This window comes from Pogona vitticeps, chromosome 2 (genome assembly GCF_051106095.1).
Source record: "Pogona vitticeps strain Pit_001003342236 chromosome 2, PviZW2.1, whole genome shotgun sequence".
Lineage (NCBI taxonomy): Eukaryota > Metazoa > Chordata > Lepidosauria > Squamata > Agamidae > Pogona > Pogona vitticeps.
The window spans coordinates 45900482-45924477 of record NC_135784.1 but is presented as its reverse complement, the minus strand read 5'-3'; the positions used below and the strand labels follow the sequence as shown (position 1 = coordinate 45924477).

Sequence of the window (23996 nt, the reverse complement as noted above, 5' to 3'; positions counted from 1 at the left end):
ATCAGACAAACCATTTCTAACTTAATATAGGCTTGAGCTGTAGCTGGGCAGAGTTGCACAACAATCTTATCTGTCATTGAGACATTTCTATAAGCATGGGGAGGAGGTGGATGAAAAGAAATGTAAAATATAGGTAGTGTGGTATAGGTCTTATCACTGCCTGATAATGGTCTATATGTACTTGACTTAAATTTATGGTACATAAACTAGAGTACACAAAGCTTTAAGTCTCTCCATTTATTAATGACAGTGGTAATGATTCTTAATGCCACTGTTGACTGCTGTTCACTTTACATCAGGGGCCTCAAACTCAATTTACCTGGGGGCTGCTGGAGGCAGAGTCTGGTGAGGCCGGGCCGCATCAGATTTTCCGCCAAGCAGAGCAAGAGCCCGAGGAAACTGCCCAGGAGTGTCCTTAGCCAGGCGGGCTGGCTGGCAGGCTGCAGTTCTGGTTGGAGAGTGCAAGAGGTGCTGTCTTGGGAGAGAGCCGGCGAACGAGTGAGGCTTCTTTTGACTCTTGACAGCAGAGGATGTGTGGGTGCTTCAGGGGCAAGGCGGGGGCCGCAAACTATTTCCAGCAGGCTGCAAATGGCCCCTGGGCTTCATGTTTGAGACCCCTGCTTTACATGGTTGAAATATTATTCTGTTATAGTTTATTAAATATTTTATTACACTATTTGGTTCAGAATATATTTTCCTTGTTTTCCTCCTCTAAGCATTAGGTGCGTCTTAAGGTCAGGTGCATCTTATGGAGCAAAAAATACAGTATATTCAGTTATTCTCTACTCCAGGATCATCAAATTGGTTAGAAGAAAGCTGCTAGTCCCACCTCTTCCTTTTCACTTTTTCCACATAAACACAAATGAGCTTCTTTCTCCTGTTTATTTCAGGTTAAATATACTGTAAATCGGGGGCAGGGGGAAAATCAGAAAGTTTGGATGTAATCTTGCTTGAGTTTATGGAATGAAGGGACCCTGCACTTCCAAGCAGTCTTTTCCATGTCTATACAGAACTCCTATTGACGTCTCTCAAGCACTATCTAGTTTGCCTAAAATGTCTCTAGCATCCTTTCCCTTTTAGAATTTGTCTTTAGACAGAAGGCAAAGATAGTTATTTGTAGCGGGGTGGAATTAGATATGGGACTGGCTGGAAATACTTCTTAAATAGGTGCCCCTAATACCTTCCTCGTTGCTGGAATGAACATGAGCAGTTTTTTGCCATTAATACCAGTGACCTAGATATCTGTCTCTCAGTTCTTGTATTGGTCAAAATATACCTGCTCCAACACATCCAGGATAAGGTGACTACTATCTCTAATAATAATGCCTGGTTGAGACTTCCCTGTTACCCTCTAGCAAAAATGACACCTCATCAAAATAAATTATGGCAAACTGAAAACTTCTTATATGTCAAATGGCTTTATTATTATTTTTTCAATTTACAGTAGCATTTTCTAAATGGAAAAAGGAAATACTGAGAAAATGGGGTAGCACTTACATTAGGATAAGAAATCCTCCCAGTAGAAGAGCCCTCCTTGATCCTTGGCCTGCGTAACTGTCTTTAGTTATTGCAAAACCAGCATCTAAATGGGGCATTTTTCATTGCTAATTGATGATGATATTAAGGATTAATTGTTTATAAAACAGATTGCAACAAACTACAACACCATGCATGGAACAGTTCTGCTTCACTTCATGATATCTGAATTTGTGTCAAAGAAAGCAGTGTGTCCTCAAGCATACTTGGTGTAAATTTTCTACCTTTGGCCCCTCGTTCCATCTTTTACCTAAGAGTTCATGGTAAAGGTAAAGGTTCCCCTTGACATTTTAGTCAGTCGTGTTCGACTCTAGGGGGCGGTGCTTGTGACAAACCCAGACCTACTGGGATCTATCACACAGTTACTAAGCTGCCACCAACCATTCCCTATAATAAGTCACACAGACCAGGGATGGATTTTTAAACAATTAAAAGAATAAGGTTTATTTTAAATACAAACAGGGTAAATAAAACAATCAGGTGAATAAAATAAAGTAACGTGGCTTATTCTCACACACACAAGCATACAGTTTGGTTCACCTAGAACCTTTAACTTAAAGCACAGACCCTGAACCCATCAGTTCTGGCTAACCAACAGACCCCTGAACCTTTCAGGTTGGTACTCTGACACACAGTAGTACCCTGTCAGACACACAGACTCCCACAACAGCTTCTTCTTCCCCAGCTGCTGCTTCGTCCCTCCCAGTGTCTCACAGTCTGTCTCAGCATCTCCCTTCACCACACAGGCATCACATATTTATACAGTACAGCCCCTCCTCCTGATGTCCCGCCTTCCACTCCCCATAGGATGGAACTTTCCCTCCAAACCCATGACAGACAGGTAACATCAGTGCTGTTATGTAACACCTCCCCTCTTTATAAGTTGTTTTGTAGGGGGAAAGCTAAAAGTGCTTTTCACCAAAAAAACAACCTGCATAAAATACACAACAACATTTATACATACCATATAATACTTACATATACTTACACTCCAAGTTAAACATAGCAAATAGGCATTTCAAACATTTACCATATGCATTACATCAATTTACCTTTATTAATACAAACCATATTCAAAACCAGGTACATTTAACTTTTTGTTCTCATTATATACATATATAGTCCATGTTCTTTCACCGTCTTCAGTCTTCAGGTCTTCTTGATAAGGCGTCAGCAACACAGTTCACTGACCCTCTGACCACCTTCACTTCAAAGTCATAGTCCTGTAGGTTCAAAGCCCACCTCATAAGTTTGCTATTGTGGGTTTTCATTGTCTTTAACCATTGCAAAGGTGAATGGTCAGTACACAAAACAAAATGTCTTCCCCAGATGTAAGGCTTGGCCTTCTGGATCGCGTAGACTATGGCCAAACACTCCTTCTCCACGGTTGCCAAATGTCTCTCACCTTTTTGAAGTTTCCTACTCAGGTAGGACACTGGATGCTGGTCACCATTCTCATCCTCCTGGCACAGAACTGCTCCTACCCCGCTGTTAGACGCATCGGTGTAGATGATGAACTCCCGGTCGAAGTCTGGAGCACGCAGGACAGGATAGTTGATTAACGCCTCCTTCAACCTCTGGAACGCCGCCTCACAGTCGCTGGTCCACGGGATGCGGTCATCAGCCTTCTTCCTCGTCAGATCGGTCAGCGGAGCCGCAATCTCGCTAAACCTCGGGATGAACTTTCTGTAGTAGCCCACCAACCCAAGAAATGATTTGACTTTTTTCTTGGTGTTGGGTCTAGGCCAATCACGAACAGCTTCTATTTTGGCCTCCAGGGGTTTTATCATTCCTCCCCCTACCATGTGACCCAAGTATTTTATTTCTGGGCTACCCAGCTGACACTTGCTGGCCTTTACTGTTAGCCCTGCTGCACTTAACCTCTGCAGCACTAACTCCAGGTGTATCAGGTGATCTTCCCAGGTATTACTGAAGATCCCTATGTCGTCAATGTAGGCCACTGTAAAGTCACTGAGCCCTGCCAAGGTCTGGTCCATCAGCCTTTGGAATGTGGCTGGTGCATTTCTGAGACCAAAGCTCAGGACTCGAAACTCATAGAGACCAAAAGGACTGCAAAAGGCAGTCTTTTCTTGATCCCTGGGATCAATTCTTAATTGCCAATATCCCTTTACCAGGTCCAATGATGAGATGAACCGACAACCCCCTATGGTTTCAATCAGGTTGTCTAGCCTGGGCATTGGGTAGGCATCAGGAGTGGTTACACGGTTTAATTTCCTGTAATCAACACAAAACCTAATGCTCCCATCAGGCTTGTCCACAAGGACTATCGGAGAGGACCAAGGACTAGAAGAGGGGACGATTATGTTCTCCCTCAGCATTTCGTCCAGCTCCTTCCGCACCTTGTCCCTATAGGGTCCCGTTACTCGGTATGGGGATACTGCCTGCGGGGGTGCATCCCCTGTGTGGATCCGATGCATCACTCCCTTCACTATCCCCGGCTTGTTGGAAAACACCTGTTGATATTTTCTAAGCAGCATTTTTAGTTCTTGCTGCTGGTCTTGGGTGAGTGCAGGACTGATCTTGCCCTCCTCTGGGTTGTATTTTACTTCCCCTCTACCCTCCCAGAAGGGTAATTCAGCTTCCTCACTCTCAGTTGCTTTTATCGCGAATAAAACCCTCTGTTCCCCTCTGTAGTAGGGTTTTAGGGCATTCACATGAACCACCCTCCTTGCTTGGTTCTCCTCCTGCTCTATTAGGTAGTTCGGGTCTGACATCTTGGAAATGACCCTATATGGTCCTGCCCATTTGAGCTGCAGTTTATTCTCTCTGCAGGGCCTAAGCCAAAGCACTTCCTCCCCCGGGTCAAAGTGCCTCTCTCTGGCTTTGTGGTCATACCCTGTTTTCTGTCTGACCTTCTGAGCTTGCAGGTTTTCTGCTGCCAGCTCTAGATTTCTCCTTAGGTCATTCATCAGGGTGTCTATGTATGTCACAACGTCTTGTGGGTCATCCTGGGTGACCTGCTCCCAAATTTGTTTGATCAAATCAAGGGGCCCTTTCACCCCTAAGTGTGCAGCAAACATGTCAGAGTGCCCCCTTTGTAAGATCATGGGGCGATACTTTTCAGGTACCACCAGTTGACTTCTGATCCCATCTCCCCCTTTTGAGATATTCCTCAGGGTTTCTCTATATAAAATCCCCTTTTTCTCCAGAAATCTCACTGGGGTTTCAGGTGTTAGCTGGGCGTCAGTCACCTGTTCAAAACACTTTTGGAGAGTGGCGTCTGCCTTTTGCTCCTGTCCAAATCTGCTGTCTGTGGTTAAGGTTTCCACCACAGCTTCTGAACTCCCCTCTGCTTCCGTCTCTGGCTCATCATTAACCCCCTGAACTGTCCCTGTGGTGGCTTGTGAGCGTGTAATCACTAGCACCCGTTTCACATGTTCAGCCAGGTCATTTCCCACGAGCACGGCTGCTGGCAGAGTCGATGAAATCGCTAGCCGCCAATCTCCCCTCCAGCCTCGAAAGTTGACAGGTACCTCTGCTACTGGCAGAGAGATTATCTGCCCCTCAATCCCTGCCACCTTCATGCTCTCATTTGGGATTATAAACTCCCTAGGAATAATATCTGGATGGCACAGGGTTACCTGGGAACAAGTGTCCCGCAGCCCCCTATACTGACGGTCAAGTATTCCTACGTCCACTCCTGCTGTCTCAAACAACGGAGAATCTGTTTTTATCAGCAAGCAGCGCTTTACCTCCACAAGAGGACCATTTTCCTCAGCCTGCTCAGCATAGGTAGCTGTTCCAGACTGAGTAGCCATGGCAACAGGCTCCCTCTGTGACACTGAGCCTTGCTCTTTCTGGACACAGAACACAGCTTTTGGCTTGGTCCCACTAGAATTCTGAGGCACCATTCCTTTTAGCTGCTTCAATTTCTCACACTCTGAGATCAGATGACCCTTTCCCTGACAGAAATAGCATTTTCTGGTGTATTTTGATTCTCTCTCCTCTTGTTTGGGTTTTCCCTCCAAATTCTGAGGGCTTGGTTTCATGTCTGAGGGCTTCCCTTCACCATGGGCCCCTCCCCCTTGCTGGCTTTTCCCTGGTCCCTGAGAGTACTTGCTGTAGGCTTCTTTGGGTTTACCCACAGATTTCCCCTCACCCAAGGGCTTTCTTATTTGGGAGATAAAATCCGCGATTTCTGCGGCTGCTGCCACAGATTTCGGTTTCCTTTCCCTCACCTGGAATTTCAATTCCCCATGCAGAACTGAATAGAACTGTTCCAGGGCTATCAAGTCTTTAAGCTGTTCATAGGTCTCTGTCCCCTCCTGCGATAGCCATTTCTCAAGCAGCCTCACCAATTGGGCCCCCACTTGGGTAAAAGTCTGTTCTGGCTTCTTGGTAAGGGACCTGAATCTTTGTCTCAGCTGCTCTGCATTTATCCCATGTCTTGCAAACACCAGTTTTTTAAACTCTGCAAAATCTTTCATCCGTTCCTCAGGCATCTCGGCATAAACCTCAGCCAGGCTACCACTGATTAAAGATCGCATGATGGTCATCTTCTCAGTTTCCCTCACTGAGAAGTCCACAAACGCTCTTTCCACTAAGGAAAAGAACACCTCAGGACAATCTCCCTTGTGGTACACAGGGAATTTCTTCAGGTCAGCTTTAGACAACTGGCCTCCCTCAGAATCCCTATTGTTATTATTGTTCTGGTTCATCATTTCCAGTTTTCTTAATTCAAACGCCATTCTTTCTTTTTCCAGAGCAATTTTCTCTCTCTCTAATCTTTCTTCTTTTTCCAATTGCCTCATCCTCAGTTCATGCTGTTGGGCTATGAGCAATTTTCTGAGTTCTGGGTCCTGCTCTCCTGTGCTGTCACCTTGCACTGAGCCAAATTCATCCTCAGAACCTTGGTCAATCTGGGGGTCTTTCACTTCACTCATGTCTGCTACTTGGCTTCGAGTCAAGGGCATACCCCCCCTCAGAACAGGCTGCTTTAAAAAGTCAAGCCTCAAAATAAAACGACCACTTTTTTTCCTTCTTGCCTCAGAACCAGCTCTCCCTAGAGATTGCTGCTGTTCTTCAGCACTAAATTTGCAACAGTATCGAGTCAGAGCCTACCCCCCTCTGCTGGGCCTCTCAGCTGGCAAGCTAGATCACTGTTGCTACGCAGTTTTTCCTCAGCGTTTTCCCGCCAAAACTAGGCTGCCTCAGAGCACCTTAATCTAAGTCTCCCCAGTTGGCACGTTCTTCTACTAGTGCACCTCCCCGTGAGGTACACCTAGAAGATTACCTACGCGCCTCAGACTGTCCCTGACTAGACCCCCCTTGCTCTGGGCACACCTGCCAAGGCTTTGCTGGACCGCTGGACAACTGGACCAGTCGTATCCCACACGCTGGACACCAATCAATGTGACAAACCCAGACCTACTGGGATCTATCACACAGTTACTAAGCTGCCACCAACCATTCCCTATAATAAGTCACACAGACCAGGGATGGATTTTTAAACAATTAAAAGAATAAGGTTTATTTTAAATACAAACAGGGTAAATAAAACAATCAGGTGAATAAAATAAAGTAACGTGGCTTATTCTCACACACACAAGCATACAGTTTGGTTCACCTAGAACCTTTAACTTAAAGCACAGACCCTGAACCCATCAGTTCTGGCTAACCAACAGACCCCTGAACCTTTCAGGTTGGTACTCTGACACACAGTAGTACCCTGTCAGACACACAGACTCCCACAACAGCTTCTTCTTCCCCAGCTGCTGCTTCGTCCCTCCCAGTGTCTCACAGTCTGTCTCAGCATCTCCCTTCACCACACAGGCATCACATATTTATACAGTACAGCCCCTCCTCCTGATGTCCCGCCTTCCACTCCCCATAGGATGGAACTTTCCCTCCAAACCCATGACAGACAGGTAACATCAGTGCTGTTATGACTTAAATTTATGGTACATAAACTAGAGTACACAAAGCTTTAAGTCTCTCCATTTATTAATGACAGTGGTAATGATTCTTAATGCCACTGTTGACTGCTGTTCACTTTACATCAGGGGCCTCAAACTCAATTTACCTGGGGGCTGCTGGAGGCAGAGTCTGGTGAGGCCGGGCCGCATCAGATTTTCCGCCAAGCAGAGCAAGAGCCCGAGGAAACTGCCCAGGAGTGTCCTTAGCCAGGCGGGCTGGCTGGCAGGCTGCAGTTCTGGTTGGAGAGTGCAAGAGGTGCTGTCTTGGGAGAGAGCCGGCGAACGAGTGAGGCTTCTTTTGACTCTTGACAGCAGAGGATGTGTGGGTGCTTCAGGGGCAAGGCGGGGGCCGCAAACTATTTCCAGCAGGCTGCAAATGGCCCCTGGGCTTCATGTTTGAGACCCCTGCTTTACATGGTTGAAATATTATTCTGTTATAGTTTATTAAATATTTTATTACACTATTTGGTTCAGAATATATTTTCCTTGTTTTCCTCCTCTAAGCATTAGGTGCGTCTTAAGGTCAGGTGCATCTTATGGAGCAAAAAATACAGTATATTCAGTTATTCTCTACTCCAGGATCATCAAATTGGTTAGAAGAAAGCTGCTAGTCCCACCTCTTCCTTTTCACTTTTTCCACATAAACACAAATGAGCTTCTTTCTCCTGTTTATTTCAGGTTAAATATACTGTAAATCGGGGGCAGGGGGAAAATCAGAAAGTTTGGATGTAATCTTGCTTGAGTTTATGGAATGAAGGGACCCTGCACTTCCAAGCAGTCTTTTCCATGTCTATACAGAACTCCTATTGACGTCTCTCAAGCACTATCTAGTTTGCCTAAAATGTCTCTAGCATCCTTTCCCTTTTAGAATTTGTCTTTAGACAGAAGGCAAAGATAGTTATTTGTAGCGGGGTGGAATTAGATATGGGACTGGCTGGAAATACTTCTTAAATAGGTGCCCCTAATACCTTCCTCGTTGCTGGAATGAACATGAGCAGTTTTTTGCCATTAATACCAGTGACCTAGATATCTGTCTCTCAGTTCTTGTATTGGTCAAAATATACCTGCTCCAACACATCCAGGATAAGGTGACTACTATCTCTAATAATAATGCCTGGTTGAGACTTCCCTGTTACCCTCTAGCAAAAATGACACCTCATCAAAATAAATTATGGCAAACTGAAAACTTCTTATATGTCAAATGGCTTTATTATTATTTTTTCAATTTACAGTAGCATTTTCTAAATGGAAAAAGGAAATACTGAGAAAATGGGGTAGCACTTACATTAGGATAAGAAATCCTCCCAGTAGAAGAGCCCTCCTTGATCCTTGGCCTGCGTAACTGTCTTTAGTTATTGCAAAACCAGCATCTAAATGGGGCATTTTTCATTGCTAATTGATGATGATATTAAGGATTAATTGTTTATAAAACAGATTGCAACAAACTACAACACCATGCATGGAACAGTTCTGCTTCACTTCATGATATCTGAATTTGTGTCAAAGAAAGCAGTGTGTCCTCAAGCATACTTGGTGTAAATTTTCTACCTTTGGCCCCTCGTTCCATCTTTTACCTAAGAGTTCATGGTAAAGGTAAAGGTTCCCCTTGACATTTTAGTCAGTCGTGTTCGACTCTAGGGGGCGGTGCTCATCCCCATTTCCAAGCCGTAGAGCCAGCATTTGTCCGAAGACAGTTTCTGTTGTCACGTGGCCAGTGCAGCTATACACAAAACGCTGTTTACCTTCTCACAGAGATGGTACTATTTATCTACTCTCATTTACATGCTTTCGAACTGCTAGGTTGGTGAGGAGCTGGGACAAAGCGACGGGAGCTCACTCCGTCGCGTGGATTTGATCTTACGACTGCTGGTCTTCTGACCCTGCAGCACACAAAGGCTTCTGCGGTTTAGCCCACAGCGCCACCACGTCCCCATGAGAGTTCATGGAGGCTAGGCCTATTGAAAAGAATGTTTGACCAGCAAACAAAACTGTGTAAATCAAAACTTCCCTGAAATGATGACAGTGTCATCATTTCAGTAATGTATCAAGAGTTCTCTGAGATGAAACATAAAGCCATACAAGATCTGTCCACCTTGTACTACCTTCCCCCTTTTCTTCTTCCTTTTTCTTCCCAGACTGCAGTCATGTTTAATTTGGAAACTGGGCTCCTTTGGCAAATTAGCAATTAGAACAATTTTGTGGGAATATGTATATGTGTCATTAGTTTTCCTGCAAATTAATAGCAAGAGCAGAGGTCAGGCAGACATTTTCCACTTGACTGCAGTTCCTCTGTCAAGATTTGGCACTTTGTTTTGGAACGGCCACAGCTGCTCAAAGCCACAGCCTTCCTCTAGGAACTGTCTTTTAATTAGTTTACCTCATAGCCATTATTACAAATATTACGGCCTCCCCCCTCGAAATAAAATTACTGTTTCTACAAAATATTCTAGTGACATCTTGCACCATTGCACATTGATGGTGGGGTCATTCGAATGCGGCGTTTAATCATTAGATCACCTCCATAAGCATCTCCTAATTAGAGTCCTTACAATACAATTTTATCTGGTAATTAGCTGAGATTGGCTGCTTCCTCTGTAGCTTATTAGTGGCAGCCCAGCAGTGGGTGTGAATCGCAGTGTCATTTGTCAAGGCTGTTAAAGTCGGCGCCCCCTCCTTTTGCTCTTCCTCACTTTCTCTGTTTATTTCTAGTTCCACTACCTACCCTGAAGAGCCTAAAGAAATTTAACTCAATTCAAATTATTTAACTGGAGAATGTTGACCTTTGGGCTTCACCCCACCCCACCCAGTTTCCCACTAGAAGCAGATTAAATGTTTGAGCTTTTAAACAGTAAAAAACAAAACTGAACTTGTTTGAAACTGAATGGTTTGAACGGTAATGATGAAATACTAGCCATACACTTTCCCTCGGAAGAACTAATCTACAAAGCATGGGTAGAGGAGCAACCCTGGAAATTGGTTCAGTTCTGCATGTGATGCTTACAAGAGCCCACTTCATGAGTGAAGAGGGTTTAATTTTTCCACTACACTTTTCAGTTGCACTAGTATCATTACTGCCCTTTTCTATCCTATGGGATGAGTGCTAGGCAGAGGGGCATAAAATAGATTCAGTCTGACAAAAATCTTAACCACATGAAACTGAGAATGGCTTGCTGGCTCACATCAAGGATCCAGGCGGTCCGCCTTCTGTCTCCATGTGTCGACTCTACTTCATACTCCACACTGCTACCTTTGATGAAATTAATTTTGCCACCCACCTCCCTCAGTATCTTGCTTGTCAGGGGCACATAGCCATAGTGTTCCTTCCTTAATTATCTTTTGCTGCTTTCCCATCTCTAGATCTTCTAGATTCTGTTTCTTGTAAATAACAGGATGAGAGACAGAAGAAAACTGCCCCTACTTTTCTTTCTTGTCTGTGGCTGCCTTTCATTATAAAACATTGTGATTCATAGTAAGCACATAAGAAGAAGCACATAGTTAAATAATGGCTAGTTTGGACCTATAAAGAGACTGTAATTAGGAGTAAGGGAGTGGAATGGGATATACCTGCTCTTCCATCTCATTCAGCAGTTCAAGATGATTGTACTGAGGTATTGGAAATCTTTTAACCATTGGGATATCTTCATTGTCATCATTGTTGTTTAGTCGTTTAGTCGTGTCCGACTCTTCGTGACCCCACGGACCAGAGCACGCCAGGCCCTCCTGTCTTCCACTGCCTCCCGGAGTTGGGTCAAATTCATCTTGGTTGCTTCGATGACACTGTCCAACCATCTCATCCTCTGTCGTCCCCTTCTCCTCTTGCCTCCACACTTTCCCAACATCAGGGTCTTTTCCAGGGAGTCTTCTCTTCTCATGAGATGGCCAAAGTATTGGAGCCTCAGCTTCAGGATCCATCCTTCCAGTGAGCACTCAGATTTGATTTCCTTTAGAATGGATCGGTTTGTTCTCCTTGCAGTGTTGTCATCATTAAACTTATGTAATTCTTCAGATACGATTTTTGTCTTCTTAGTACTCAGCCACAATCTTGTTATTGCATTTTCTTCTCTAGCTTTCATTGGTATTCATTTCAGGTCATTGCTGTTTTCTGTCAGTAATGTGGTGTCATCTGCATATGAGGGCTGAGACTTCGAAAGTAAAAAATCACCACCAGATCGCCACTGCCAGTGGCGATCCAGTGGTGATTTTCATGTATTAAAGTCTCCCGCCTACTCCCATCCCAAGGCTCACAGAGTGTTCCCGGGGCAGAAGAAGTCCCAGGAAGCCTCAGAAGATGAAATTGGGAAATAAGAGGCTTTAAATCAATTTAAGTTAATAATTTCTAGCACTCCAATCTGGTTTATACCAGTGAAAATGTAACTCAATAGAATTTTACCCATTGGTTCTATAGCTACTGCACTCATTCGTCTATCTTTTCTTGGGGACTGAATGCTATATAAGACATTTCTAGTCTATGGGCCATTGTTTTGTTTTCCATATTTCTCCAGATTTTGGTAAATCCGTCTCTAGTGTGAAATACTAATACTTTCAGTCTGTAGTTTGCACATTTCCATTGACACAGTTATAATTCAACAGTTGTGAGAGTTAAACACCAGTCCTTATCAAGGCTTAAAAACATCCATTGTTATGACTAAATATGAGGGAAGTGATGTCTCTCTTTTTTTGAATTTACCTTTCATACATAAGAATATAGATTCAGTTTGTTATGCCAGAGTGGGGAAAAAGTGATTCCTGAAATTTCCTACAGCCTTCTCTCCTGCAAATTGGTAGTTTGATATTGGCCTGAATTCCTGTGTTTTCAGAGAGCATATTTCCTTTGAAGGATGTTTGTGATTATTCCCTAAAACCAGAACAATTATTAGCAAATCTGCACTGAGGTTCTCAATAAAATAAAAGTTTAAAAATAAATATTTGTTTATTTGGGAGCTTGTTTTGAAACCCAACTTGCTTATGTTATTATGTTATTATTATGTTATTAAGTTATTATGTTACTATGAAGTGGAGACTTCATAGACTTAGTTAAAGGCCAAAAATGTGTTTGCTATGCATGCATGGCTATAAAAAGAAAATATTTTAAATCGTATTTTAATGTATATTTATTTAGAAACAATACTCATTATTTTTCATGGAGGTTTTTTTTCCAGGCATGGAACAGCTCAGTAACTGCAGTAAAGGACTATATTGTTCAGCCTCTTATGGCAGATCATAGTGGATTAAGACTGAGGGCAAAGATGGTAGTTTGACTGTGATCGTGCTTTAAGTGCTGTTAGATCCAGGGACTCCCCAATCTGCCTCTCTTTTACAGCATCCCGTTTAGTAATGAGAAACTTGTAAGACTTACTTTTAATGATGTGTTTCCCCTCCCTTATTGTTGTAGCTGAACCTTGTATCTAGTGTCACACTTTCAAAGACGGCATCAGAGGCTTCTCCACAGAGCTTACCTCATACTCCCACCACCCCAACGGCACCCATCACGCCTGTTACGCAGGGACCTTCCGTCATCACTACTACCAGCATGCACAGTGTCGGGCCTATCCGAAGGCGGTACTCTGACAAATACAATGTGCCCATCTCTTCAGGTAGGTTGACAGATGCAGGGAACTTCTAAGTTCTCCCCACTTACGTGTCCCTTCTGAACTGTGGGCCACTGTAATGTGAAAATATTTATCCTTTGTTTAGCAGATATTGCGCAGAACCAAGAATTCTACAAGAATGCAGAAGTCAGGCCACCCTTCACATATGCATCCTTAATTAGGCAGGTAAGGAAGACCATACTGAATAACCTGCTTTAATCCAGGATTGTATGTATATATGTGACAGCCAGTTCGAGAGCCTGTTAGCATGAAGGCATCTTGAAGCCTTTGCTATAGGGTTTTTTCTTTTCACAACTGCAACACATATACCATAATTGCTTTTGATTAAGTATTACAATACGATGTGATTATTAGGAAATTCATTTCACACAACAGTGAAAATGAGCCTGTTTAAAGATGGCAAGTCAATTATCACAAGCTACAGTAATCTCTGATCCCTAGAATTAATCTGAGCTCAAAATAATTACTAAGCCTTAATCAGCTAGTGAAATGTTTTGCATTTCTCTTTGATTCTGTTTTATGAATGACTAATAAATTAATATTTCTGTAAGGAAACAGAAATAAAACTCAAAACAATTAGATAATTCCATTTTGAATTTTGCCATTGAGCTATTAAATACAACCATTAATCTTAGATCGTAGTGTAAAGCCTTCTTTTGGATTTTGTGCTCTGAGCCACGTATTATTTTATTTATTTAAACAAATGTGCAAGTGTGTTTTCTACTCATTTAGTCTTAGATCATTGTTGCATTGTAATTGCTTTACAGGCCATTCTTGAATCTCCAGAAAAGCAGCTAACACTAAATGAAATCTACAATTGGTTCACGCGAATGTTTGCCTACTTCAGACGAAATGCAGCAACGTGGAAGGTATGACTTGTCTTGTATACATCTTGCTTTGCTATTTAACATGTATGGAATAGACCATGCTGTGGACAGAACCAGTGGTAGCAGCGCATGGACTTTGAAATTTAGATCAGTTGTTTTGACATGCACAAAATGCTTCTTCTTTACACAAACAATTTGCTGGTTTGGAGAAAAATTCTTCTGCCTTTGAAATACTGTTGATTTCAATATTCACTGTTTCTTCTCCTCCACGTTTTGTGTTTAAACCACCCGTCCACCTGTGTGGAGATTTCAGCAGCTAAGATACAGGGAAGAGGATGATGCTAGCTTTATCAGATATTAGCTTTAGGGACTCTTTCTTTTAGCTTGGAACTGCAAGCTCTTTTTTTTTCTTTCAAAGATGCGTAGAACTCTAGCTTTTCTGCCAGCTGATACACCTGCCTTAAATTAACATGCCCACTTCTCAAAACATTCACTAGTGTATTATGAAACACAATACAGGTTAATTGGGCACAGCAGTAAAGACGCAAGCCAATAAAAATATTAAATCTAGCAATTTAACAAAATACCCCTGGTGCTTTAAATTTCAATAGTTTGGCTCTGTTTAGTTAATTTCTCTATGTGTTTAAATTCTCTCAGAATGCTCCTTTCTTTTACAATGGCTAGAATCCAAAATGGCACACATGGTACCTGAATATTTTTTCCCTTCGTTCTAGGATGCTGCCCCTCCTGCACAATATCCTAAAGAATTATTTATCCTCCCCTGAATTCTAGGGAGAGGTAATTTAGGGCTTTGTCACAACAGCTTAAAAGAGAAGAAATGTCACTGTTGCACACCTTTTTATTTTCTCATTATACCACCTTAAAAAAATTCTCATGCCAGAACACCCCCTCCCACCCGAAATTAGAACCGTGAAATAGGCAAGATATTTTTTTTTTAAAAAAGGAAGAGGGAGGAGGGAAATGCAAACATTTCTGTTCTGGAAATAAAGCAACATAACTATACTTCATCCAGCTATGTAGCTTTTGTAGGTATAGTTCTAACTTAACTAACTAGCCACTCTGCTAGGTAAGATTAGCCAGTAAAAGAGCTCAAAAAGAGATGGGAAAGGGACACAGCAGGCGAAGAGCTGAAGCCAGATTAAGAATTCCTTCAGCCCAGAGACAAGAGCACACAAAGTTAGGCCAGGATATGGGTCGCCCTAAGTAATTTCCCAGATTCTTTGGCTTTGAGAGGTTTAGATTCAGCACAGCTTTAGCTGGCCTTATACCAGTTCAGCTGGCTCTTAGCAATCTTGGCTACTTAGTAAGCTATATTACTTGGATCACACTTGAAAATCTGTGTAACGTGGAAAGTACGGTGATCCTGGCCATGAAGAACCAATATCAGTTCCTACTAAGCCGTTTCATTGTTTTGAACCAGTATATCGTATTTTAGATTTCTGTATATCAGAAGTGACATGTTTTGGAGCAGTTATAATAGCTAAATGAAACCTCCATGTTTGGAGACAGTATGTCTAAATTCCAGATGCTTGGGCCAAATAACAAGGCAGCACAGTCATCTTCATGCCCTGCTTATAGCGTCTTCCAGATGGCTACCACTGGACAAAAGACAACTGAGTTCAATTTAAAAATGAGTTACTCAAGTTCTGATACTGAATGCAAGGCAGATGTGAGGTCAAGCCCCATTCAGACATATTCCCTTCTCATAGTCTCTTTGCAGTCTGTGTTAGGGATGTAAATGCTCCCTTGTTTGATCAGTGCACACAGGGTCAAGGAATCTCCTGAAACTTGCAATTGAATTCTCACAGTGTTGTGAACATATTTTATTGGGCAGGGGAAGCATACCAAAAATCACCTCTAACAGGATGAGTTTTCAGTAATTAAGTGCTCCATCCAGCTACCCACCCATGCTTCCAACAGCTTCCTAGCAACAAATGGGATTCCATGGGGGCTTCAGGGTCTACTCATTGTATCTGTTTATTCTGAATCCTTCACTGATCCGAATCCAGCTCTGCTAGGCCATTAAAGAGAAGATACTTGGTGTTTAGCTATATAAAAAGCTGGAACTGTCTGCAATTCTAGAGGCAATAATACACCATTATTATGTTAACAAAACAACCAAAGTATTAGTGCATTATTTTTATAAACCTTTCACACACACATATACACATACACACACACACACACACACACACAGAGAGAGAGAGAGAGAGAGAGAGAGAGAGGAAACTGACAAAATAGTTGCAAGAAGTAGTTTAATCAACTGTTTATCAAACAAGCAGCAGTGAATGCAAATCTGGCCTTAAAAGTTTTGGGAGATTAAATAACGGTCTGAACATTTGGAATTAGATTATTTCAAAACAAACTGTTCTAGTTTGGAACCCCGAAGCGTACTACAATATCCCTTCTAACCAAGAACAAAAAACATTGTGGCACTTTAGAGTTTAATCTGGCAGGATCATTCATGGACTGCAGCCCCTTTCCTCAGATATATCTTTTACAGTGCAACAAGATTGTTGTTTTTGCAGTAATAGTCTGATGGAGCAACCATTATTGGAAGTTAGAGTCTGGCTAATAGTGAGCACAGCCTGATATAGCTCTATCACTCCCTATTCTTTTGTTTCCTAGTATAACATATGTTATAGCAGAGGGGTCTTTCTGTGGGGTCTCTAGTAGACTTTTCTGGCCATCAAGACACAAGGATCCTTGGGAGATGTGGTTCATATAGACATAGGTTCATGAGAACTATATCTCCCAAGCAACTTCGTTCTCTGTGTACCTCCAGGCATAAGAACTGAGGATTGGACATGATACTATTAGGGACAAATCTTAACTGAAAATTCAGACAAGCCAACTTTGTTTCAGACAAAATGAACTCATTTAGGCCAAGCTCAGTCCAAACCAGTTGTTGACAAACAAATTGCTAATCAATGAATTTTTTAAAACTGCTGAAACCAAGGCAATGGTTTTCTTTCTCATATTAGCAGGGATTGAAACCATGAAGTCACCTCCTAGTATCCCTCTCCTATTTCATCCTAACCCACAGTAACTGTGCATACATTGGGAACAGTTATCATAGAGAGTACTTCTTAGAAAGGAGGAATTCCTTTTTCATGGTTAAAAAAGAAAGTATGAAAAGATTCAGCAAATGTATAAGTTACAATTAAAGCTTCCAGGAACGGACTGCTATCTACCACATGCTCCACATTCCCTCTTGTGTCTGCCCTACCCAGTTGGCATTTCTCCCTGAGTCAGAGAGCTGTAGTCATAATAAGAATGTGTGGACCTAAAACTGAACATCTGGGCCTGCCTAGATTGTATACAGGACTGGGGCATGTATTTATATGTGTAGACACCATTCATATATGGAACACCAGTTACATAGCTGCCCATACCAAGTTACATAGCAGCCAAACATTTTCATGCCTTGTAACCAAATCTTTAGATGTGATGAAATCATGCAGCTTTTTAAATAACTTATGGTTTCTCACCAGTTTCCAAATATGTAATTTTGGGCTTCTTTGGCAATTTATTAATATTAAATTCCTGTATGCCAAAAATCTTCAGGTACCCTATACTAAAGGAATAGATGTGTTACAAGGGTGGGGAAATCAGTTAACACTGAGAGACTGCAATATCAAAGGATTCAGGAAATCCCCTCCCCCATGTAGATCAGACGTCCCTCTGCTGTTTAATTAATATGATAAATGTGTTATGCATAACCTTGGTTTGCACAGCGATTTTAGACAGTCATGATTAGAATGCCTTTCCACCTCATTTCATGAATAAGAAGCTTAGTCTTCTGCTTTACTTAAACATGTGGCCATACATTTCTCTGGCCTATAAACTAGGCTCCTGACTGACTGACTGTAGTTTCAGGTTGCTGACCTGTGCATTCCTGGAGGTGCTCCTTTTCTGTTGGTTACTAGCTGTAGTTACTGAGAGGGCAGCATCAGGCAGGTTCTGCTAAAAAAAAACTAGCTGTAATCAGCTTAGAAATGTCTCCAACATGGCTGCCAGGGTAAGGTTGCTTGAAGGCACAAGACAAGAATGTTTGACTTGCCTTCCTGGAGGCTGAGACACAGTGTTAAGGGCTGAGAGAAAGAGTAGGGTTTGTCCCTGTGCTGCAGTGGGTTACTCCAGTGGTATACAGAGTAGTGTAATGCTACTCTAGTATAGTTCACTGCAGTAATTTACTGTTATATTGTCTACTATAAAAGTATACTACTTCTGTAAATGTGAATTTAGCCTAAGAAAATTATAGATTGATTAATCCGGTGAAACTTTACAAAACTTGACTAGATGGTTAATCACTACTGTAATACAGTGTCTGTGCCGCAAGCAATGAATTCACAAAGTGGTGAATAATTGTGGAGGTATGAGTCTTCTTGGGTCTAACAAATGCTTAATAACTACGAACAAAAAGGAACTTTCATATTGAGCATATGGATAGAGGCTTGAAGACGAAGTTATTTCAGACTTATAAACAGATATAGTTCCGTTGTCTGAAATTTGTCACAACAAACACAATGTATGGAATTCCTTGTGTAACTGTTTCTTGACCACTGGGCAGACCATGGACATCAACATCAAACTTTCCATGTTTGCTCAAAATTATTTCTTGTTGTCTTTGTAGTCTTCCTTTTTTCTTTCTTTCAGGAGAGCATAAGTTTTCATGCAAAGTGTGTGTAACCTCAGCATCAGAAATGTTTTAGTCTTTTTCTTACGTGGTTGGCCAGACACAACCCACTATGTAATGCACATATGTAAAATCCTTATAATGTTTTTCATCCTTGCCAAGATTACATTATTTTTTTTAAAGCCTTCATTCCTCATCAAATCCTTATAATGTTTTTCATCCTTGCCAAGATTACATTATTTTTTTTAAAGCCTTCATTCCTCATCAAAGAATCTAAAGGTGTTCTTCATTATTTTATTTTTTTAAAATTTTGCAAATATTAAACATGTAAATATGATATGATGTAGTAGTGTGGAGGGCGGGTGAGGGAAAGGGGACTTGCCGGCTAACGGTGCTGCTGTTCATGGACAATGCTAAGTCTCTTTTTCTCATGGAAAGTTTTTTTTTTCCCAATGTTTTCTCTCTTATGCTTGCTGCAGAATGCAGTGCGTCATAATCTTAGTCTTCACAAGTGTTTTGTGCGAGTAGAAAACGTTAAAGGGGCAGTATGGACAGTGGATGAAATAGAGTTCCAAAAACGAAGGCCACAAAAGATCAGTGGGTATGTCCACCATGTTTGAACTTCTTAGCCTAGCTTGGATCATGCTTACAGTCTTAACATAGAGGCTTTTGGCTGCTAGATGGTGTTATAGATCAATCCAGGCAGTTTCTCCTTGTTTCAGTCAAGGGGAAACAACACAGAGCACTCCATCACTACCGTTTGTATGCCCACCGGTCCCCTTTGCCCTTGCTTGCTTGGTGTTTGTTTTGCATCACATGCTTTTAGTAGCTTTTAGGTGGCAATGCATATTAACCCTCACAATCCATTTGCTTATGCTTATTGCATTTTATTTTCTTTTTTCCTTTTTTCCTATATTTGATGTCTGTTCTATTCCCAATCCCATGTCCCTTTGTTTCCACTTCATCTTGTTTGCTGCTGATCTTATCCCAGGGTGCTATTCGCACCAACCTCTCCCTGCATAAGTGCTTTATCAGAGTAGAGGATGAGTTTGGGTCCTTTTGGACTGTTGATGATGAAGAGTTTAAACGTGGCCGTCATATTCAACGAGGCCGTCCTCGAAAATTCTGCCCTGATGAAAACTTTGGCGAGCTTGTTACACAGTAAGAGCTTTTACTTGCTTTGTGTATGTATGTGCACACACACACACGTGTGTGTGTGTGTGTGTGCGTGCTAATTTTTCCCCCATGTTTTTGTTCTCTGTTGCTTTTGCTTTGCATGATTTATCCATCTCATGTAGACTCACATTTCACAAAATAGTGGCATTACCTTTCCTCCTCCCCCCCAGCCAAAAAAAAATCTGCACTGCTTCTTGCAAATGCGTGTGCTAACATTACATGTATATCACGGCATTTTCTTACAATACAACAATACTGGTGCATTTATTACCATGCTGTTCTTAGGTAAGAGTATAATCAGTTAGACTGATTCCATATTGATCATTTAAGTTGCTCTTGCTTCCCTTTATTTGCTCTACAATTTGTGTTGCTGCATTTGAAAAATTAGATTATTTAAGAAAACATGCTTAGAGACCATGGTAATACCCCTGAAAGATTCCCCTTTTTCTTTGCAAAATCAGATCTTTTATTATAACTTCTCTTCTTCTACACTTTTGATTACAAAAATGCCAAAATTACACCAGTTTCCTGGCTCTTACTGAAGATTTGAAAGCATTGTGAGTACTTGCAGAGTGAAGCCAACTTCTGGTGCAGTTAACTGGTGGCTACTGCCGTGAATATCTTGTTCATTTCAATAGCATTTACTCAGAAAAAGAACAAAGAATTCCCAGTAGTAGTAGCTGATGTAACACCAGTGTTTCCTTAGATGTACACAGGGAAACTTGATTGGATCTAGACGAAAGCAAAAATCCTCGATACCTTAGTAATGAGTAAGGCCCGTTGAAACCAAGGGGAAGTACCGCTTAGTTGATTCCACATTGAATTCAGTGTAAAACAACCTCATTATGGCTCTGGAAAGTATTCTTCCAGACAGTAATTCTCAGTTTGGCATGGTGAGGCATACTAGATACTAGAGAACCACAAGAAAAAAAATGAATAATTAAAGTCTTCAGGGAATACAGAGTGTCCATTAATGCAGAAAGCTGCCCAGTGCATCCCTGAATGATTCACTGTTACTTGAGGCCTCCCCTTCTTTCCAGTTTAGGATTGGGAATCCTGCTGGTTTTCTGCATCTGACATTATTAGATTATTAAGTCACTCCGAACTGATGCAGACACTCAGAAGAACTGCCTTTTCCCTCAGATTGCATGTTATGTTTTCAGTACCAGTTGCGGGCAGCCTTTCTTCCAGTCAGAACACAATCTTACTCAAGAACCACAGGGATAGGCTGCTCTTATATGGATAGTTCTTACCATTGTATCATCTAAATGTTGTTGTATTGCTTCTTGTTGATAACAGAAAAACAGGAAATTCTGAATTAAACATTGCTGGGGAATTTCAGGGGGAAAAAAAAGAAACCGAGGAAAATTTAACTAGGACATTCTTTAGAAATCTACCCGTTTTGTGGCTATAAGCATCTCCAATAACTTAAACTATCCAGTTCTGTGAGCTAGGGGTTGACTTTCCCCATTTATTACATGATTTAGGGAAAGCTTTGCTGGAAAAGATTCCAGCCCACATGACTAGCTTATTTACATTTTCTCCTGGATGTGCAAAGGTTGTGCATAGGTAATTAGTTCAGAAGACATCTAAAGGCTGTCTTTGTTTCTGGCGCCAAAACATTGGTCTAGATCTGGGTGTCATAGAGCACACCAGCTGAATGAATGGGACTCGTTAAATGGCCACTTTTAAAAAATGCGATTAGTTCAGTTGTAGTTGGGCCTAACAAATGTGTTTAGCTCATTATTTTTAAAGTTAAAATTAACTGGAAAAAAATCTTCAATAATCAGTGAAGGTGAGGGCAGTTAAAGTAGCTATGAAATTTTTTAAAAGGTCAAGGGCGGGAGAATAACATATTTCTGAGAGTGTTTTTCTGATGTGGTAAATTTCAGAAATCCATGGAACACAAGTGTTGGCTGTATTTAACTTGACTCTTTTTATATGTCTTCCTTGTGCAGAAACCCTTCACTTATTAAAAACATGCAGACCAGCCACACCTACTGCTCACCTCTCAATGCTGCTTTACAGGTAAGATTAATGAGTGTGGCAAATATGCCACATAGGCATGTGTGTCTTCTCTACTCATTTCAAAATATATTAGCCTTGCTCTAATTAGATATTAAATTTTAATTCCGTTAAACTTTTTTCTTAAGTGCATAAAGCATCATGGTCCCTGGAGGCAAACACATATCAGGCTGCTTCAGCATTAGCTAGATGCTTAGCATTTTGAATATTGTGGCAAAAAAATTAAAAGTTCACTTATTAATATTTATCAGCAGTATCATAATTTCCATCCTCTTATTTCAGAATTTCACTTGAGGCAAAAATACCACAAGTGTAATTACTCTAGCACAGCTATTAATGTGGTGAATGATAGGATACTATGTCACATGACCTTCTATTGTTCGTGGCTTTAAAGGAGAAACAGGTCTCTTGTACACACACATTCACCCCCCCACACACACTTTTCTTTTAAAAAAATTTACATGGGTGTTTTCAATTGTCAGATAACTACAGCTTGCATTTTACTGGAAGACAGGAAGAGATTTTGTATCAGATTTTGTGTTAGCTGTGTTGGCAGGAAGAATTTTAAGAAAAATAATCAGATATTCTGTAATGTGAGGAAGAAGTCATATATATGAATACGTTTTGGAACATCTTACAAACATTACAAAATTATAAAATAATACAGTTTTCAGTTCAAATTTGCTATACAACACTCTGAATACTTTCCTTTGTAGGTTTAATTAAAAATTTAAATTGCTAATAAACATTTCTGCAGTTGACAGTGTGCAGATATCTCTTTTCATGCTTCTTCTGTACTCTTTCTCAGTTCATCCAAAAGGCCTTTACTTGTCACACATGGAGCACACATATAGACTGCAATCTACTTGCCTACAGTAATCAGCAAGAAAAATTCCCACTGATAATGAGGGGAATTGTTGGCCTTTATACATAAACACACATGAATGCACAGAAACATTTAAGAATGTGTGGCTATCTAAGACAAAGAAACAAAAAAATAATAATATTAATCAAGGCAGGTGAATAATACCCAATGTGCGTATCCCACTGAAATAAAAAAGTATTGTCGTGAGCATAAGGGTTGAAGCTTAAATGAATTGTGCATATTGTAGCCTTTTTGTACGGTTTGCTGGACATTAGAATTCAATATTAAATCTGAAAGCAGAATGAATAAGAAGGAAATAACAGCCTAGATTACTCTTAATTACTTCAGCTTATGAGGTAACTTCTGAAAAAGCAAATGAAGGCATGTATAAATGAAGCAACTGTAAATACCATTTATTAGGATCTTATTTTCCCTTGAGTCTTGTGAAGTACAATTTTTAAAGACGTGCTCCGTTTGTGGAATAGTATTAAGATTACAAGCACATTTTACATTCATGAGGCTGAAAGGCAAAAATGAAGTGATCCGGCATTCCTTCAGCTTCAGTTAGCTATGTGACTAATTTCAATTAATATGCTTATCATACTGAACAGTCCGTGTTTTAGTTCTAAAACATGTGTTGTTGTCGTCATCCTCCCATTTTATGTGATAACGTAACAGTAATTTCTGTTCTCTTGCACTTTCGTTGCTAAAAATATATATATACCCCCACACAACAAGTAGTAGTAAGTCACATTCAGTGTACTAAGAAGAGTCAAATGAAAATCTAGACTGCCTGTACATTTTACTCAACAGAAACTGTGACCATATAATTTCATGGTGTGCTAATTAAATCTTAAGAGGAGTAAAATATGCAAGTGTGCTCTTTTTATGCAATTATCACTCCTTTTCTGATCAAAAGTGAATAAAGTGAGCCACATATATAAACTGGATTTCAATTCAGACAGGTCTCCTTATTATTACTGCAATTACTACTACTTGTTTATGATCATACATAATGTTATTCTTCTCTCCCTACATGTCTGGAAGATTTCCTTATATAGGAGTGGTGGTTTTCAAAGCAGCTTTCTTTAGCAGTCACACACTTTTCTTGTTGTTTCTCTGTTGTGCAAAAAAGCAGGAAATTTCACATGGTTTGAAATTAGGTTTAACAATATCAGCAACAATTGCTGGATAGGATGTACTTGGAACTCCCAAGTCATCAAGCAATTTGCCACTTTTGTAATATCCATCACAGTGTCATTTTGGCATCCCTGTCTGGAGGGTTGTTGGAAGTTCACTAATTAAGCATTTCAGTTTGGCTGGTGGATTTTACAGTATGCAGCAAATTCTTCATGCAGCTGC

The 23996-nt window shown here is 41.0% G+C and overlaps 1 protein-coding gene across 45 annotated transcripts in view; it reads left to right on the top strand.

The window, feature by feature from the left end:
* Positions 1 to 23996, top strand: part of FOXP1 (forkhead box P1) — a 689964-nt gene that overhangs the window by 649472 nt on the left and 16496 nt on the right. For 29 of the 45 annotated variants that reach the window (XM_078385126.1, XM_072989422.2, XM_020791061.3 and 26 more), the window contains 5 exons: positions 12865 to 13066; positions 13167 to 13246; positions 13849 to 13950; positions 19560 to 19729; positions 21703 to 21772. In XM_078385126.1, coding sequence (XP_078241252.1) covers positions 12865 to 13066; positions 13167 to 13246; positions 13849 to 13950; positions 19560 to 19729; positions 21703 to 21772 — 624 coding nt within the window. Of the gene's footprint in view, positions 1 to 12864; positions 13067 to 13166; positions 13247 to 13848; positions 13951 to 19047; positions 19170 to 19559; positions 19730 to 21702; positions 21773 to 23996 lie in introns of all 45 variants that reach the window. The other 16 variants (XM_078385121.1, XM_020791063.3, XM_078385123.1 and 13 more) reach the window with 3 other exon arrangements.